This window comes from Thermobia domestica, chromosome 1, assembly GCF_964235325.1.
Source record: "Thermobia domestica chromosome 1, izTheDome1.hap1.1, whole genome shotgun sequence".
NCBI lineage: Eukaryota > Metazoa > Arthropoda > Insecta > Zygentoma > Lepismatidae > Thermobia > Thermobia domestica.
The window spans coordinates 259,459,973-259,480,369 of record NC_137454.1 but is presented as its reverse complement, the minus strand read 5'-3'; the positions used below and the strand labels follow the sequence as shown (position 1 = coordinate 259,480,369).

At 34.7% G+C, this 20,397-nt stretch overlaps 1 protein-coding gene across 4 annotated transcripts in view; it reads right to left on the bottom strand.

Annotated features, from left to right (window-relative positions):
• The window catches only part of LOC145660665 (uncharacterized), a 193,949-nt gene that overhangs the window by 66,025 nt on the left and 107,527 nt on the right, over positions 1-20,397 (bottom strand). For all 4 annotated transcript variants that reach the window (XM_081725988.1, XM_081726014.1, XM_081725997.1 and 1 more), the window contains 2 exons: positions 12,769-15,259; positions 7,471-7,602 (listed from right to left, as the gene is read on the bottom strand). In XM_081725988.1, the coding sequence (XP_081582114.1) occupies positions 7,471-7,602; positions 12,769-15,259 (2,623 nt within the window). The remainder of the gene's footprint in view (positions 1-7,470; positions 7,603-12,768; positions 15,260-20,397) is intronic.

Sequence of the window (20,397 nt, the reverse complement as noted above, 5' to 3'; positions counted from 1 at the left end):
TTAAAATTTAAGTTTTTCAGTATTTTTAATGATTATTTGATCTAGCAGAAGTAACATAGTCATGTGTTTTAAATCAATGTCAGTAGCCGAGATTTATGATTTGTATAACAGCAATAAAGGAAGAAAATGAATGTTTTTATGAAAAAAAAAAAAGGTTAAGAAAAAAATCATATAAGGCAAAAAGGCGGTTATATGATAATATGTATTCATCAATGGGTTAAAGAATTATTGCGTATATACCCCGTTGACGACGTATGTCCGGGACGAATATATTGTGAAATGTTTAATGGTTTTAGGCTATGCTCAGATAGCAGTAGCAAAAAAATGTCTTTGTGAATACAGTAAATTCCGAGGTGGTCGTTTGCCCTCGATGTAATTGTATGTACTAATGGTATAAAGGTTTTTAGGAAAAAAGTATTTGTTAACGAATAATATTTTCTGGACAACCATATGAATAATGTAAATGTTAATGAAGCCTTGTGTAGATGCTGCTGAATAATTTAAAATAATTGTGTTTCAGATTATTCTCGAAGTAACTAGATAACATGACAATAAAAATGAAATTATTTTGTAATATGAAATGAACAGTAATTTGTGGAATTGTTATAAGTTTCATTGAATCTTTTAAAGACAGAAGAACAATTGATATACATAAAAGTGACTTTAAACGTAAATGGCTTAACATACAGGTGAAAAGACCAGCTGGCTAAGTGAGTAAAAAAAGTAATGGATAATGCGTGCAATAATAATGAATGATGGCATCAATAGTATTTTATAAATAGTGCAAAGTGAATAATTTTCCTCACATACGCATATATCTATATATATATTTTCAGTGCTTCGAGTTCATCGTTATTATTTCTCAAAAGTGTTGTAGTGGTGTATCCTCCAAGCTAGTGTCGCATCCCAATCTTTATCAACGTCATTGAAGTAAACTATATACAGGGTGTGCTCAAATTCATGGACATCCAATAACGGTCCAGAATCCTTTGACAATATCGCCTGTGCAATATTGCCAATTCACTCTGGACGTCATTTGCTATCGACAGCGGGACGCTCATCGAAGCAAGAAAATTAAAACGTTTATTTTATTAAGTTTTACCAACTAATTTTAGTGAAAAGGACGCTAGTTGGAAACATTGAGATCCGTCCTATCTTCAACCCCGACTTGAAGACGACAACATTAACTTTATTTCTATATATGTGTGTGCGTAGAACAATAACCCTTTGTTCGAAAACTTGCTGAGAGACTTTTTCTACTTCAGTTCCCATGAGAACGAAAATTAGCAAGTCACCCCAAGTGTCTAAGTGACATCTAAACTAATTTGTGATTGGACAATTTTTGGTCATCAACCAATAGTGGACAATGTTATATTCAGTGAGTGGTTGTTATTCACGTGACCCACAGTGACCAGAAGAAGCACAAGTTAGTCTGGCGACAAACAGCAAAGCCCCTATTACGGGAGGAAAAATCGGGCGAAAGAAGTCGGACGACAGACTGAAACCTCCACAGCGGAGAGGTTGTGTAGAGAGCAGCCCGACAAACTAAGAGTGGACAATTAAGTCAAGTACTTTAACTGAACGACAGGTTACGACGAACACTATTTTGATAGTTTTTGAGTGTAAGTCGCTTCTGATTGTACAAAGAGTAAAGCATCTCTCTCTCGGTCATCAGGCAGAAGACACTTGTCAGTGGTCTTAGAGTGCAGAGAATTTTTGTTGGGAAGATACCAAATCGTCAGAGGACCATTTCATCGCACTTCTCGACAGGATACGTCGTTCTACGGAATTTTACCTGGATGCAATTGGAAGTAAAGTGCCAATTTTGTTCTGAGACAGCGACAGGAATATTCAGCGAATTATCTCTCGCGATACCTATATTTCTTCAATTGTGTTAAGATCTAAAATCAAGTCAAATAACCAGCACGCGTACTACGAATTTGTTAAAAGAAAAAAAAGTAAAAAGTAAGATTCATTATGCACATTATCTTGCAAATAAGCCAATATATATATATATATATATATATATATATATATATATATATATATATATATATATAGTAGTTAGAACAACAGAATATATCTTAAAACTTCTTACGGCCGAATGAGTAGTTCTTGTTGTAAAATGTCAAATGTATTTCTTATTGTGTTCTGATGTGTACGTTAGGTTACTTGTCCAAAACAGAAATATGTAATTCAGATAATGTTGAAGTTGAAATATGATCATTTAAATGTATATGGTACTGACGTAATCATTTAGCTTTGAACTTTACAATCCTTCATACCGTGAGGACGTAGGTTGGGGTACGTGCTTTCTGATAATTTGCAGGAGCAGTGAGCTATCCCTCGCACCAAGTCCAAAAGGTAAAAAGACGACTTATAGTGTTAATCATCACACACTGATAGCTCGAACACGACCGACCACGTTGCATACCAACTCTCACACAAATCTCCCAAGTTTGAGTGACAGTTGGCAAAGCATGTTATGTATCTCGGTGGAGGAAGATGATTGGGAGACTTACAATGTATACTGGTTATTGAGTACAAGGAGAAATAGAAGCGACCTTCCACACCAGCGATAACAAATATTTTAATTCAATAGTGTGTGCCTTTTGTTAATGAATTCACTACAAAATCCAAAATTAACTTATCTTCAAAAAGTCATCTAACGACATAAAGAGAAAATTGTTGCCAACAAGAAATATCATTGAGCAGTTTAGGATGCAGATCCGCATGCAAGAAAACTTTGCAGAAAATCAAAAGTGGTGCATAAAAAAGAAGTGGCCAATAACGTACCTCGGCAAGACTCGAGTAAGGTTCTGTAAGCTCGATTAGCTGAATAATAGTCCAATAACCAATTTGAAGTAACTACATGGCATTCTTAAAAGCACTTCTAGACACAGCAGCGTTAATTTAATAAGACAATAAAAATATTACGAAAATGAGCAGGAATGTAATTTAAAGGATATTAAGACGACAAAGATCTTGTCAATTAAAAGGAGGAGCACAAGTACTAAGAGTGATACAGGAACTCAATTAAGAACTGCCAGTACCAATTGTTTATGAGCATTAGACAGGTAGAAATTACTTTTTAACAATCAGAAAATTTGGCTACAAATCTATCTTCATTGAAATGGCACTATCTGGTCCATAACAACTGCTACAGTTCTGTTTTTAACTTCTTCATTATTATTATGTGTTACCGAGTATCCACATCACAGAATACGAAATAAGAAAAAAAGAAAAGAAAAATGCAGATTTAGTAAGATTTCAAAGAAGTTGATAGGCATTTTTATAACTCATTCACTTGATCAAATGTTTTCGCACAACTATCTATCGCCAAAAAACATGTTTTCTTTTCATAACCTTCTGGACTCTGCATTACTTAGTGTTCTCCGTTTTACACGCTCCGCTATTTATACAATGATTGACAACCAAATAAGTAAATTTTTTGAGTTAATACTAATGAAACTTTTCTATGACTTTATTTATTTACTTATTAGTTTCGGAATTTTGCTTGTTGTATTATTTTAAGATACTTAGTTATGTTTGTCTTGTTTCATTATTGTTTTGCATTTTGTCCTGTTATCAGTTTCAAATTAACCCATTAGTGCCCGTAATTCCACAGTGCTATTTTAAAAAGATTTTTTTCGTTAACCTAATCTTATTTGTACTCTACAAAAGGTTATTACAATAATTTTGATTTTTTCTTTGTTTTCTGAGCTGGCAACTTAAGTTGCCAACGGGCACATACTTAGTCAAAAATGGGAACATTTTTCTGTAATGTTACAATTACTTACAAAGAAATGTAATAAAACATTCTGGTAACACACAGTTATTACATGTCATGTAAAAAGTAATTTGTATTTTAATTTGTAGGTTTCATTGTTCAATGTTCATGACACAGGGCTAGGGTTTAGTTCACTAGTTTTAGTGGAAAACATTGAAGCATTCATCCGGATGCAAAGGCGAGTCACACTTTATACATATGTACTTGATGCGATGGCCACACACTCTACAGCGCCTGTACTTAGATGTTCCTGCTTTTATCTTGTGATCAATTCTATCCAATCTTATCTCATCTAGGGCGGGGGAAAATTCAAAAGGAGGGCGAACACCTGGCCGTGCTGGCGGTGTGCCAAATGATTTCAATATGAACACTGCATATTGACGTTGAAAATCTAGAAGTGTTATGTCGTGGCCAAATATTCTGTAAAGTAACCAACCTTGAACACATGATACCACAACAGCCCAAGCAAAAAATTGCCACCACCTCTTCTTTGAATTATACAGAGATAGTTTGACAGGAACTGATCTGAAAAATCCACTCCACCCATATTTGAATTATATTAGGCAATAGATCCTGGTATCTGAACACTGACGTTTTTTTTTTTTTTTTTTTTTTTTTTTCTCGACACGCGAGTATCGTGTTGATATCTTTCTAGATTCAATGGGATCACAGTTTGTCAGAACCGTAACAACGTTGTTGTTGTTCCAACGCACACACAAAAGATCACCTGATGAGCTTGTAGCGACCTCAAAACGTTGTTTCTTTTTCATCACCTTTCTTTCTGGTAAACTCATGTTTCGGGAACACCTGTTTTCCCGTAATGTTCCAGTTCCACCTAAATCTCTTGAACTAAGTTCCTGGAGTAATGGGACTGAGGTGAAGAAGTTGTCAAAGTAGAGTTTTGTACCAGGTTGAAAGTTAGCATGATCTACTAATCCAAGCACAACATCTTCTCCAAGTCCAAAACCTGTTTTTCGGATTCTTGTGGATTTTCAAGCATAAGGTTCAGCATGAAAAATGTACCCTGAAGGATCTGCCGCTACCAAAAGCTTGAAACCAAAACGTATTGGTTTCCCTCTAACAATTTGCTTACATCTATGTTTTCCATAATATGGAATCATGCTCTCATCATTACTGATAGAAATACCTGGCTCCACTATTTTGAAGGAAGAATTCAGCATGTAAAGCAAAGATCGAACTTTATACAATCTATCATCGTCTATTTTGCCATTATCAGCAAATGTAACTACTTCAGGAGTTCGTCAAACCGGTTTCTACGTACAGCATCCGACACAATGGAAACGTGCACATCTGGTTCATTTTTCCAATACAGCCTTCTTGAAGGGAGCGAATGATAACCGGACAATAACATAACTCCTAACACTATATGTAACTCACTAGACTGTGCATTGAAATTATGTACATGATGCTGAACAGCATAACGACTGGTCTCCTGAACAATATGCTCTATAACGCTATCGTTGAAGAACACTTTAAAGTCCTCAAAGGGAGATTTTACACTTTCACGTAAATAGTCTTCGGCATTAGGGCAAGTTACGTGAGGTTCACCAAATTTGAATTGCGCACTGGAGGAATTGGGTTTCCAAATTAACTGCTTACACTTGTGCTGCACTCGTTTTCGTTTTGATATCTTGGCAGATGTAGAAGTACTAGGCCTAGGATCTTTACCGAGTTGTGATTCGTCTTTATCTGAGTAACTAACGCATAAGCACTTCAGATCGAAGGAGACGAGTAGGAAGACGATCGAAATTACCATCAGCATCATCATCAGATAAATCGGAATCTTGGTCGCTGTCTCCTACGTGTTGCTCATCTGGAGGACATACAGCTATGCTGTCTGGAATGGGGCCATCATCTTCTTCCAGCGCTTCAAGTATTTCATAATGGTTCAGGAATCTTTCGTGATCTTCCAGGAAAACTACACAAATATATTGAAAAAAATCCAATGAGAACAGTACTCCCATGCTACATTTTATATATTTGATACTAATTTAGGATCGGTTAGCAGCTTGGGTCGCTTCATGTTTCAGTCACTATATTTCGAATGCGACAGAAGATCCCAGGTTTGCAAGCTGCGTTTACAAGCAAGGGGAAATTTTTGAATCAAAAAAGCCCAAATACGACGGCATAAACTGCACCAAGGAGAATCTTTGTGCAGTTTGGTGGCATTTTCGTCGGAAGTATTTGTACCTAAGATAAAGAAAAAAGATATTTTGATGGACCAACATAAATCCAACATTTATTTCCAAAAACACCGTGTGTGTGTTTTGAAACATTTATCACAATCCGGAGCTGGTCCAGCAAAAATATCAGGAAAGAGAATATTCGTTCCAACAAACCACCAGCAACACATTATGTGTTTCGAAGCAATTTACAGAACAGACAGTGTAGCAGAAAAAACATGTACTGAATTTTTCATGGTCCAGCAATATTTTAAAACCTTTTTAGGTACCCAATAAAGTAAACTTGTTCCTCAGTGACATCCCTTACGTTAGCGAGGAGACAGTTAGCATTTGGTTTGGAACCTAACCTAAATTTTCCTAATCTACAATCAGTTACAAATACCACGTAGCGTAATCAATACCAAAGGAAGCGACGGGTTGAGTACAGCCCGCTTCTTGCAATTCATTAGAATGATTCATAATGAATCAGGATCGAATATGTCATAGTGTATAAAAATTGCTATTGTTAGTAACGAAAAGTTTCGATACTAATTTTTGTAACGTGATATTTCCTGAAAGCAAAGGTCAATTGCGATTTCTGACTTCAGGTTAGTGAAAGTTAGGTTTGTTTGCTTTATAATAGTGAAATACGCTTACATCAAGTGGAAAATCGGATTTATCCCCTTGTACTTCCTTGAACAAAAGTGACAGTGAAATAATATACAAAACCCGTTCCGACCTGTGACAGTTCCAGTTACAAATGAACTGCAAGCAGCGAACTATACACAAGGAGTATTGACAGTCAGTCCAATCTGCTGTGAAAAGTTCTGACTTCTTATAACGCTTTATGTAGACAGAAATACGAAAATAAATATAACGTTCCCGATTTTGACTTCGAAGCTCCCCCTTGGCAACTAAAGTTGCCACAATTATTTATATGTACCTCCAATAGAACAGATTGAACGAAAATTACCGGAAAGTGTACTGTATAATAAAGTAAACCTTCCATTACCATAAACACGAAAAATTATTCCTCTGCCCTACATGCAGAAGGTTTCATACTTACATTTTACACTTCAATCTGCTGTCGTCTTGCTACACATTTCACATTACATCCAATTAATCCTCCTAACAGCGGACGAAGTAAACAAACGGAACAAAGGCCACCAGATCATGACGAAACAAATTCCCAGCGAGCTTCTAAGTAAAAATCAGTAGTACCAGATCATGACTTTCAATGCTATGATGAAATATTCCCGTGGCCAATTTAGTTGCCAAGGGGCACTAATGGGTTAATAACAATAATAATGTAAACAAGAGAAATGCATTTTTTGACATGAATAAGTTATTTCGGTTAATTGCTTTCTAGAAGCAATAATATCACATACTGTTTAAGTATGTACTCTTACGTGCTCGTAAATTTACATATAACAGAAAATATGTCTCTAACGATAGGTGTCAAACTTAAAATTGTTTCAAGATAAACATACTATTTACCTGAAAATCTAGTCCATATTTATGGATTCCTTTTCTAATGTTATCAAGTTCTTCTTGTGTATAGCGTACCATTTCTCCTCTTCCAAATGACCTCTTCCTTCTTTTTCGTTTCGGTACGTAGACGTCTTTACTCTGTTGAGAATAATATAACGTAAGTAGATTTGCAGTGAATATATACAGATAAGTAGGATTTACTTTAGCATGGACAAAAATGTTACGTTTTCATCAGGTGCTTTTTTTTTTTTTTTTTAATTTACACGCCATACATAAGTATTATGCTTCATTAGACAAGCTAGTACGGAATTTTCAACTCTACAAATCAAACTTTAACAAAAGCTAAATCTACTGGCACACCGACTATTGTTTTAGCTATTATCAACATTCACAATCTAGGAGCCCCAAAACATAATACAAACATTTTTCCGGATGACTGAGTTACAAAACAAAAAGTAAGTGTGAGCGTATGCAATTCGAGTAATCATTTCATATGATTCCGTTGTTATTCCTCCAATCTCGCCTCATATGTGTAACTTCCTTTTGTTCTATCATCCTTTCTATGTTTACGCGACAGATCAGTGCCTCGTAAGTTTGATTATATCTACTATGTATTCCAAGAATTGTGTATTTCTATAGGCAGTCTTAGATGGGGCATTTCATGTGAGATTATCACATATTAAATATAATGAATGGTTGCTACACCATCAGGAATAATATATATATTCGCCAAAGCCTAACTTACTAATGATGGTTGAGACTATCATTTTTTTTTTTCCATCTGCTACCATCTTTGATTTAGACTCTTTTTTGTTTTCACTGCCGCGCATGAAAATAAGGAATTGTAGTGGTGTAGAAAATAGGCTGATGCACAGTAACTACGAAAGATACTTTAAGTAGTTATTGGTCTTTTCATAAAGCAAATATAAAACAAGATAATGTTTTGGTAAATGGGATTTTCAAAATCTAGAATGCAGCGATTAAAAGTACAAAATTTGCCAATTTCGAAAGTCTGTAGAATCAAAAATACTTGAAACCACAGGACGAGGTTTCTGCACAGGAGCTATGGATAGAAAGATTGATTGATTTTGATTTTTACGTCCCGTTCAGCAGCGACGCTATATGAGACGTGGACCTACTGAGTAACGTGGAATCCGAACCACATGAGCTCCCGCCGGGAATCGAACCCGGGTCTCCCGCGCCAAAGGCGCGTACGCATGGATAAAAAGACTTTCAGAAATTGTGAAATATAGCTGGAGCTGCGAATTTTGGGCTCCGATAATCAAAACTTGAGACTTTCCAAGATCAAATTTCTCAAAAGGAGGAGCAGAAAAAATCTGAAATTTTGGTCTCCTACTCATGGCCATTCGCAGGGGGAGGCAAGGAGGGATTTGCCACCTCCTGGATTTTCGAAGGGTATTCAGTTCTTGGAAATACACATTAAAACATACTAGCCTAATTTGCTGTCACATACTATAGTACTTAATATATTTATATTAAATACTTATTAAATACTACAGTACTATAGTTTATTTACTATTGTTAATAAGGAAACGTGCATAAATAATATGATGATATATTATGAGCACGAGTACATCAAAGTGTGTGTGTGTGTATTAGGACTGAGCTTGTGTTTGGTCTTTTACTCCCACTTGAAATCGCTCTTTTGCCCTTTACCCCTTTGAAAAAATCCTACGGACATCCCTGCTTCTACTAGTTCTGAATAGAAAATGTGGACTTTATTTTGTGATTCACACTGATGAACGATTTACAGGCTTTCAAAATTCTTACATACTTTTTTTTAATACTTGAGACTGCAAAATATCTAGAGAAATAAGCACTGGACGAAACATACGTCCGAAACGAAAAGTAAATAGTTTGGAAGTGGAAATTCACCGGTGATAAAATTAGTCCTCCTTGATCCTTTGGCAGCGGGGCAACTTTACAAACTTAAATGAGGACTCCCATTTTTTTTTTATTGCAGATTAACATTCTACGGGACAAAATAAGTAATTTTATTCGATTTTTTTTTTATTCGTGATAAATGGCGCTATAATCAGTGAAAATATGAGCTTTCTTCAATTGGAAGCTCCTAAATTACATTAAAGAATAAATCTGCAATGAATGAAAACACTGCCAATCTTTTGTCTTAAACGTTTACTCGACTCATGGAAGGTGGCGTGAAAGGTGTCTCTACATTCGGCGTAAATTCAGATAATTCAAATCTGGCAATGTAATTAGGTGCAGTCTGCGGTAATAACCATAGTTAGCTAGCAAGTATTTTATCGGCTGCATCTCTCCGTACTAATGAAAGAAGTTCAAACCAAATGAAGCAACTCAACGAATGTAATAAGAATTATTCAATTGAGTGTGGTGTCAGTCTCAAAATATAAAATAAAATAAATTTCAAAAGTAATACAAAATAAATGAATGAAGCGACTGATAAAATTCTTGATTAACATCTTCCTATATTAAAGAAATGATTGTCAAATACAAAAAATATCGGATAGTCAAGGAGAGGGAGACAAATTTTATCAAGGTGAATTTTCTCCTCAAAATGTTGAAGTTTTATTTCAAACATTTTTTCGTATGATACTTATTTCTCCAGATACTTTGCAGTCTCAAGTTAGAAAACTCATTCTATATATAAGGATTTTGAAAGCCTGTAAATAGGTTATCAGTGCAAACCACAAAATGAAATTCACAGTTTCTATTCATAACTAATAAGAGTATCTAAGATCAAATTTCAAATTTCTTCCTGTTACCCTTTGAGAAATTTGACATTGAAATTTGAAATTTTTTCAGAATTTTCTGTTTTCGAAGTCAAAAATTGATATAAAAGATTTTCAACTTCGGCTATATTACAAAATTTCTGAAAATCCTTCCAGCCATAGTTCTTGAGCAGAAAATCGCATCCTCTGGTTTCAAGTACTTTTGATAGCTGCAATCAAGGTCTTGAAAATCCTTTTTAACAAAACATTATCTTGTCTTTATATATGTTTTATAAAAAATCAATATCTCTGCTTTCAAGTAATTTCTTAGTTATCGTGCAACAGTTTGTTCTCTACACACTGCAAACCCTTATTTTCACGCGCATCAGTGAAGATAAATGAGTAAATTCAAGATGGCGGTTGATGAAAAAAAAAATAAATATATATATATATAATTATTCTCATGAACATATAGTTAGTAAGATAACCTTTGGAATATATATAAAATACCTGACGGCCGAGCCTTTTGACGATTTGACATGAAATGACTCAAGTGTCATTTTGTTCTTTGGTTCTTTCGCGGTTCACTATCCCATTTTCACGCCGAAACATACGAGGCATGAACCTACAGCTTAAAGTACAGCTGAACCACACGACCTCTCTCAGAGAATCAAACCAGAATCTTCTGCAGGGAAAACGGTAACGTTTCCCATGTAGCCAAAAGAGAGTACATACTACTTGTTTCGATTTATTAATATAAATAAAATTTAAGGAATCAATGAATAGTTGTTTTTATAAATTTGGTTAAATAACGCATTTCTATCAGTTTAATTTAATGAATGAATTATCACCTCAGATAATTGACCACCGAAGTGTAAATGGAATTCCCATGGAAAATAGTGCGTGCACTTTGAACTTACTGCAGCAATACGAATTTTTATTTTTGCCATTTTACGTATTTTAGTATCCTTTAGTTATATTATTTGAAATACCTGACACATTGAAGCAACTCTTTTCTCAGAAAATTTCTGCGAACAAATAAATAAATAAATATAGTGACATAAGTATTTGAAAAAGTTATTCCTTCGATGTTTTGACTTTCTTGTCTACCTACCTAAAAGTCTGACCCAATATATACTAACAGTTTTCACAATATGGTCATTTTCATTACTCTGCAAAAACTAAAACCTTCTATTATAGGCTCTATATCTTTAATAAGAAATACTTCATTTAAAAAAAAGAAAAAAAAAGTGAGGTTTAATTTATGAAGTTATCCACCGGAACAGACTAGTATCTTCAAACTGAAGTCAAAATTATTTATACTTATCAAATACATCAAATTAAGTGAAAATATAACAATACATATAATCAAAAGTGAATACTTAAGATGTCAGAAATATAAAACAAAACCTAGGTATTTACATTTTTTCACAACTTTTGTATTCTAACACATTTCTAGAACTGTATACAACAAACATGTAACTAATTTGCGCCTTACAGGCCTACTCCTGGACTAGATTCTACCAATATAGGAAATATATTTTTTTAGAATGAACTAGGATTTAGATAGAGGTTATGTGTAAAAATAAAACTTAATATTACAGAGCACTTGAAAAGTTTGCGCCAAAACTTTTTTTTTTTTTTTTTTTTTTTTTTTTATGATTAGCACTAGGACTACAAAATTTTTGTGCATATATTTGTATCCCTTAATGTGGAAGTTGTATATCAAATTTTCCTCCTCTATTTATAGGTATGCCCACAACAGAGAACGAAGTAGACAACCGCACTCGCCAACGGTCAGTCATTGAATTCTTGTACAAGACTGGCGATCACTCAGCCACATCTAATCGACGCACATTGCTTTCTGTGTATGGGGATGAGACATTGGATCTCAGCAATATCCAGCGATGGATACAAAGGTTCCACAGAGGTGATTTCAGTCTGCTAGTCCGACAGGCCATCAACTGCACTGAACGACGGTAACAAAAACTAATGGATCAACTCATCAGGAATAACAGATGTGTAACCATATAACAGCCTGTTGAAGAAATTGGGTTGTGGGGAGTGTTCTAACATTAATACAATATTTAGGTTACCGGTACATAAAACTTCGTACCCGTTGAGTGGCACACTTGCTCACAAGGTAAAGAGAAAGGAAATTTGTCTCGAACTTCAGAAAATGAGAAGTATGAGGTGGAAAGTGGTCTCTCAATACTTCTATAGTCCGGACGTATCCCCGTCCAATTTCTTTATTTGGTCGTCTGATGACCCACCTTCTTGGCAGGCAGTTTGAGTATGTGTGAACACTGGTGTAAGTCACCGTCCGGAGTTTTGCCAAAATGCACTGAACGGTACGGAAAGAACGGCGGGCTAAATGTGTCACAGCAGAGGGAGAATACATTAAGGCATGAGTATGTATATAAAAAACAAGTACAAACACACAAAATTTTATGGCCCTAGTGTTATTATGAGAAAAGTTATGGCCCATTGTGCAAAACTTTTTACCCATTGTGCTGTTTGTATATATCCAATAATGTGTATGTACATATGACCAACAGTTATAAATATTGTTAAAATAAAAAAATAAACCAACCTTCAAACTATCAGACGGCTCGGGTGAGGAAGACATCTCGTAAACTGCATAACTTCTAGAACTAGATTCCTTATTATTTGGACTGAAGTAGCTTTCATTGTTAACTTTCCTATTTTTATTACCTTCACTATATTTTTCTTGAATGCCAAGTACTTCATGCTTTCGCGCTTTTGTGTTTTCCTCAAACTGTCTTGAACTATGAATACTATCTTCTGAATATTTTACAAGATTTCTACTCCTTTCATCTATTGAACTTGTATTAGGTTGATCTTTAGCATTAGAACTAAAGTACTCATGTGCAGTTGAAAATGTGTTGTTTTCTTCGCTTTCTGCATCTGTTTTAATAAGTTTGCTTGTAATCTCATTATATTCTTCCTGATAAGAGAGGTCTCGGATAGTTCTCTTCTGCGGGGAGTTTTGGAATGGTGTATTACTGATAATTTGTTGTGCCGGAGTGGACTCAATATATCCGCTTTTTCGTAATAAGTGGCTCGTGCACGAACTTACAGAATCACAAATTCGTTTTATAGATTTATTGATCGGTGTCCCAAGAACATCACAAAACTTTTCTGAAGAAGAAAGGTATAAATTATTTTGACACTTTGTTTCATTGTGACTATTATTATTTAAATCTATTTTTCCAGTGTTATTATTCTGTTTGTCTATATGGCATTGATTTCCAACCCGGTTACAAGGGGAAAATACCTTACATTGACTCTCTTCCGATTGGCCACGCGATATTTCAGGAGGTAGTATGTTCTTTTCAACATTCACATTTGTTTCAATAGTCGTAACTAAACTATGTGCTGACTGTACTTCCACTGAAGAACTTTTGTCACTCACATTATGATCAGACATCTGTTTCTCTTGTTCTGGTCGGCTTTGAGAGCCACATACCTTGAAAGATTGTTGGCAATAAATGTTGTTACTTGTTTCCGAAACTTTATTTGGTGTAACAACCGGAACTTGAAGTTCACTGACTACAATATTCGTTGAAGAATTAGCTTCATAATTTGTAGCAAATAACTTTGATTTCTGTTCTTTTGTATTTGTAGAATTAAACTGTACTTCTTGAGTTTCAATATTAAGAATTTTATCATCTTGGCAGTTATTCTTTACTGGAGTGTGTGATTCAATATTTTCCTTGCATTTTCCATTTGGTTTATTTTTCTCGCGCTCAGAGTTTCCAACTACCATTTCAGAAATTGGGATGAACGATGTTGCTGTTGTTTGACGAACTACAGATTTATGAGAATTACAATCAGTGTTTAAAGTTTCAGATGATCTTTCACTTTCTTTTCTAGACAACACTGGGGTACGTAATAATCTATTACTTTCAGTAATATTAGTATTAACGATTGCTCTCGAAAATCTTGGATGTGTCTGACAATTTGAAGACGAAACAGGTACAACTTCGTCCCAAGTACAAGTATTGCTAGCTTCATTATTAACACATTTTGTACAAAATGCTTCACTGTGACAACTTTCGGGTTTTAAAATGCAATAATTTTGTTGCTCGATCGAGCCTGTGCTGCGTAATTTTTTTCTTAGGTGTGACGAAGATTCAAGAATGGATTTTGACACTTGAGAATTATTGTGTTTCTCTTCTGAATATGAGCATATTGTCGAACTACTGGGAACATTTCCTGGTGATTGCATGCTATTACAGCACTTTTTAAAACATTGGTTGAATTGTGGCTGCGGAATGCACTCATGTCTACAACAAGTTGGGTGTGAATTTCTTCTAGATAAATTTTGATTTATATCCAGTTCTCCTTTTGGTGTTGAAGTTGATGGGTATGGGCGCTGGGCGTCTTCCGTAGCACATGTGTGTGGAATATTTTGAATTATAGATTGATATTCAGTTTGTTGAAGTTTATTATTATGATTACAACTTGTATTATAAAGAACATGAGATAAATTTTCATCCTTGTTTGACACTAAATCTACATTTGAAATCATCGGGTCACATTTTTCTTCTAAACTATTGACACTTGAAGAATCAAGTAGATGTTTCCGTGGAAAATAACCATTTGTGGAATAATTTACATTCATATTTTCTTTATTACCACACACAGTTTCAATATAGCGAACAGTTTCAGATAAGGGTGATGTTTGCAATGATACTGATCTGCTCGTTGAATGACAACATCTTTTAGTATTTTGAAAAGCATTATACATTTCGGGACAGAACCATTCTGAAACATCACAATCTTTGACACAAGAATGGCAACTACTTTCACTATTGTGCTGTCTTTGTATTTCACCTGGTTCTAATCCTTTATTCTTTTGTCTTTCAGATCTCTTGCATGATTCTACTTTATTCTTTTGTCCTTGACGAGTTCCGTATAATTCTACTCCTCTATTTTTTTCAGCAATGCCACGTTTTTTATTATGAGCTAAATATTTGCCTTTGACTGGAAATTGTTGTCTTACTTGTTTTCTGTATAATATACAAGATGTCTTTCTTTCGGGTAAAGTGTCTATTGCCCTGCAAAAACAAACAAAATGAAATACAATAAAAGATGCTTTCATAACAGTTATGCACAAAAACAACTACGGCAAAATTAAATAGCATTATCAAACGTTTGGAATACCTATCCTCAGAGCATAATACGAACGAAAATAAAATGAGAAAGAAAAAGAATGATCAATCGAGATTCGAGATCGACCTTCGATATAGAATCGCAGGTACTACAACTATCGAAATTTTTCCGTACTGTTATGTAAGTACCTTTATTTTTACTCATTTCGCACATCTTTTAAACAATAATTGCATATATCATGATAATAACGAAAATTTCTTCAATTTATTGGAGTTCAAAATATCTCGATGAAACAAGCGTTGTTAAACTGAAATCCCAAAATACTATTTATAAAAACAATCAAACTAGACATTTATTTGCTCTTGTTGAAATTTTTATGCATTACGTAAGGGTTAGGAGACGTAGTACATATCTACTCTCCGTATAACGGTTTAATTTAGCCGTAGTGGCGATAAAAGGTAAACAGATTTATCATTGTTTGATCATAGACAGACTGTAGGAGTCAAAAAGACGAGACACTCTATCTCTCAAGCAGCCAGTGCTCTTGGATTTTTCCGAGGATTAGTAGTAAACGAATAGCACGAATCTGTGAACTCCAAACAAAAGGATAATCGTGGTAAAGATGTGGAAAGTATAAAGTAATATGAACAAAGCGCAAGAGTATGTCCACTTTAAGCTGTAAAGAATGAAAGAAAAAACTACATAAACAAATGAAGTGATGTTATTTAAGGTGCCTGAAAAGAACACTTAGTTATCATTGGAGACTGCAAAACAGTCGTATCGTAAAGGAAGGCGACAGTTTTGGAAATTTCGGACTAGAAAGATTGGCGAAAGAAAGATGGGTAGAAGTTTGAAATAAACAAATTAGTGGTAAAAAAATATTCAGCAGCCGAAAAGAAGGTGATATAATGCAAGAAGCCAAGTAGATAGTAACAGAGACTAAACACATTACATCGTGATCCGACGAAACTACAAATAAAGTGAACGTAAGCACGAATTGCTCAGGGTAAGAACGATTCAACAAATCACAACTTAGTGGCAAAACTCAGTCAATTATAATTGACAAAGTAAGATAAACATTCAAAATCAGTATAGAACATAAAATATTGAGAAGCTGAAGAGAAGATGAATACCTTGTGCGAATTTCACAACAACGGCGGACAAACAATTAAGCAGAAACCACCTAACCAGGCAGAATTATTAGTTCAAAATAGAAAAAAATGAAGAAAGGAATCTTGACAGCAGGAAACGAATGTATAAATAAGGAAGAAAGATACTGTAACCTCGGATACCAAGACGTTCCCTCGTGGCTATATGGTTAGCTTACGGGCCTTCGACGCAGGAGAGACAGGTTTGATCCCCGATGGGGACTCATGAGGTTTGGATCCCAATGTAGTAAAGTTGTAAGTCCACGTTCTACATAACCTCGGTGCCGAAAAGAAGACGTTTTCCTAAGCAAAGCAAAAAGCGGAAAAAACATGAACAGAAAATATTAACAAGATCAATAAAAGGAATTCTGAGTAGTATATATATGGAGATAAGAGAGCTGAAAAAGAAGTGAACGTTATTGAAGATAGAGATAGAAAGTGCTATAGGAGAGCACCAAATTACACAGCGATGAAAGAGGCACGTGAGGAACTTTATGAAACAAATAACTCAAACAAGAAATTAATTAAAGGAGAATATCAGAGGGAGACTGACAATTTTTATCATCCAGTTTTACAATGGGAATTTAAGAAACATTACAAAGGATAAAGCTCCAGAATACATAATATTTTAGTTAAAATAATAATAAAGAACAAAGGAACCGTGTAAATCACTAAATGAAATATTTATGACAGGAAAAGTAATAACATGTCCTAAAGAGATAGTCGTAATTTCAATTTCAAAATAGAAGGGAGCACGAAAATGTGTGGTCTATGATACTTTTTTGTCATATAAGTTTTGTGCAAGATCATTCATTAAAAAGAAAAAAAAAGCAACAGAATCTATTGGAAGTTCATGTTGGATTCCAAAAAAGAAAATAATCAAAGAATCAATATTAGTCTACAATTGATTGAACAACAGACCCGATTTAACAAAGCTTGCTAAATTGCTTTTTTAAAAAATATTCAAAAAGTGTTTGGCAATATAGATTGGCATTAAAGGTATAAATATGATATATGAACTATACAAGAAAAGAAAAAATGAGAAAAGAAAAACTACTGAAAGAGAAAATAGGAAAAGATTTAAGACAATGACTGAACTTTCGCCATTTTTATTTATAGAAAGAAACTGAACCTTTTTAATACTATTTTAAAAGTGGTAATACGAATCTACCTTGTCTATTGTGTCCTTAAAAGTTTACCAGAGTGACTGAAACAATTCAATATGTATATTACAGAAAAGTGGTGAAAGTCAATATCCTTGATTTATGCTTTCTACCTTTGTTTCCAGTTGCTGTTTTTTTCTTTTCTTTCAATTGCTCTTTTGCACTTCTACAATTCGTATATCAATTTTAATACGCGGAAGAAAAAAATGAAAGAATTCCTTGCCAATAATAAAAAAGAACGAAAACAAACAGGAAGCAGTTTAGTATGATTTGAATAATTTAAGTGAAGAACTGAAGAAAACATGTAATATGAGAATGGAAAAGATGAAAATACACAACTTCACTACGAAATCAACGAAATAAGATCCTTTTCGACGATGAAAAAGTAAAAAGACATTTAAATGTTTACGCAGTACGCTATCCTTGATTGAAGAAGTGAAAAAATATTGGAACTATGATATCACAGACAAGCCAGAGAACATTAGTAGCAGTAAGGAAACAAATTATCAAGGGCTTTGTATTCCACGTAGCTGTATGAATAAAAAATACGGATATTTCGAAATAATAAAGAATGTTAGGGGTGTACGAGATGTACTGCAGAAGAATGCTGCGCGGGTATCATGGCCGAAAAAAAGTAGTAAGGTATTAAAATAAAAAGAAACTGTATTTTCGGCATGACTTAGGAAACATCATGATTGGCCACAAAATAACTTGTGACACAAAACGGTAGGAAGAATCGAATAGGGAATATCAAAAACAAAATAGTTATACAGTATCAGTAAAGTATAATGATATCAACATACCCAACAACTTGAATTAAGAAGATGAAAGTTTCTGTTTTCCACAAACTTTTTGTTGAGAAGAGATGAGGTCGATCTATTAATGCGGTATATATTTCGAAAAACTTTCACTCTCTCATTTTTTTCTATATATATAAAATTGTTTTCAGATAATTTTATTTGTGATTCCCACGATGTTGGTGTTAAGTTCAGCGTACCTCAAATGAATGTGAGGTTGAGTTGAATGTATTCAAAATTCTTCGTTCGAACATGTGCTTAGTTCAGCTTGAACTGAGTTTGAATTGAGATAAACTATTTGACACGTTAATATTTACAATCCTAAATGTTATATCCCACATTCTTTCTCTCAAAAATATCTAAATAAAACTAATTATTTTACCCAATATATCATAATATAAAGAATGTAATTGACGCATGCTATTTAATAATTACGCTGTCCAATAGCTAGTCGGCGGACTCGATTCTCGGTGAGAGAGCGTTGGACGTATGCACGTTATTACAGCAATTCGAATTCTACATTAAAATTCACGTCTCGTACAGAACTGGCACTGAAAATGGACGCTAAATTTCAACAAACAAATAATAACCCAGACTTGACTTGGGAGAGTGATCTCAAACTGCAATTGTTATGATGATATTATTACACAAATTTGGAATGTGAGAATATTTTAGCAAGAAATTTTCACCCAATGAAGAAAACTGAAGTTGTAGTTGGAACAGTTCAATACGATATATTTCTGGATAAATGACGATATATCACAGCTTAAAACAAAACGGATACAATAGTATTAGTCAATACACACAAGTGAAACGCCTTCCTCACATAGACATCATTATAAAGCACTGTATACAATCATTCTACTTATAGGTTTCTGTAATTCCTGAATCTTTAGGTTTCCAAGCTTTCGACTTTCCCCTGGAGTCTTGGCCACGGAGGTTAAAAACTTCTCCTCTTTCTTCCTGTTTTTGGTTCATGATTTGGTTCAGAACCCTAAATATAAAGGAATTACAGAAACCTATAAGTAGAATGATAGTTACAATTCCTTAGCGTGGTTTTGCAATGTCTAAATACAGAAATGAAATTATGAAAATAGATGTTAAAAAAGAATTAACAAAGAATTTCACTTATATATGCAGGTCCAACAAACGAAAGTGAGTCGTAAGTCTTAATATTTCCACAACCCAAACAGCAGGCGCGTGTATATGCCGTGACCGACTATAACTACAAGGTCAAACTAGCCCAAAAGGAAATGTGGCAAGTGGAAGAACAAGAAGGCCGCCACTCCGTCAGTATTTTCACTCAGTTTTCCGTGGTAGTGATGCTGAGTAAACAACATATGACCCATGAACTGTTACTGTATGAGTTCGAACTCAGGCTAACGTTGAGACAGCAACCCAAACATTTGTCATGCGAAAGGGGAAGGTGCAGTGAACCACAGTACAGCAATTCGTTGGTTCCAGAAATTTCGTGCAGGTTTTAAAAATGTCGAAGATCAGCCAAGGTCCGGTCACTTCTGGGTAACAGATTCTGAGGTCATATGACAAGTCAATGAGGAAAATCCATTCACCAGCACACGAGGATTGCCAAACCAATTTGGCATGTCACAGTCCACTGCAGTACATCTTCATGAAATCAGTAAAACCATCAAGAGCTATCACATTGTGCCACATGAGTTGATCCCAGCTCAGGCTCTGAGGAGGGTGGAAATGTGTGTCGACAACTGCTGCAAAATCCGCGTGATGTGCGTTTCCTTAAATGGATTGTCACATGCGACGGAAAGTGAGGTTGTTCTGGAATTCGAATGTGTGAAAACAGTGGTTGAGCAAGGGTCATCTTCCAGATCCAGTCCTTAAACAGGGCCGTTTCAAGCGTGAAGTCCTGCTCTGTGTGTAGTGCAACTACACGGTGGTAATTTAGTTCCAGTTCGTTCCTAACGGTCGTATCGTCAATGCCAACCTTCATTCCGAACAA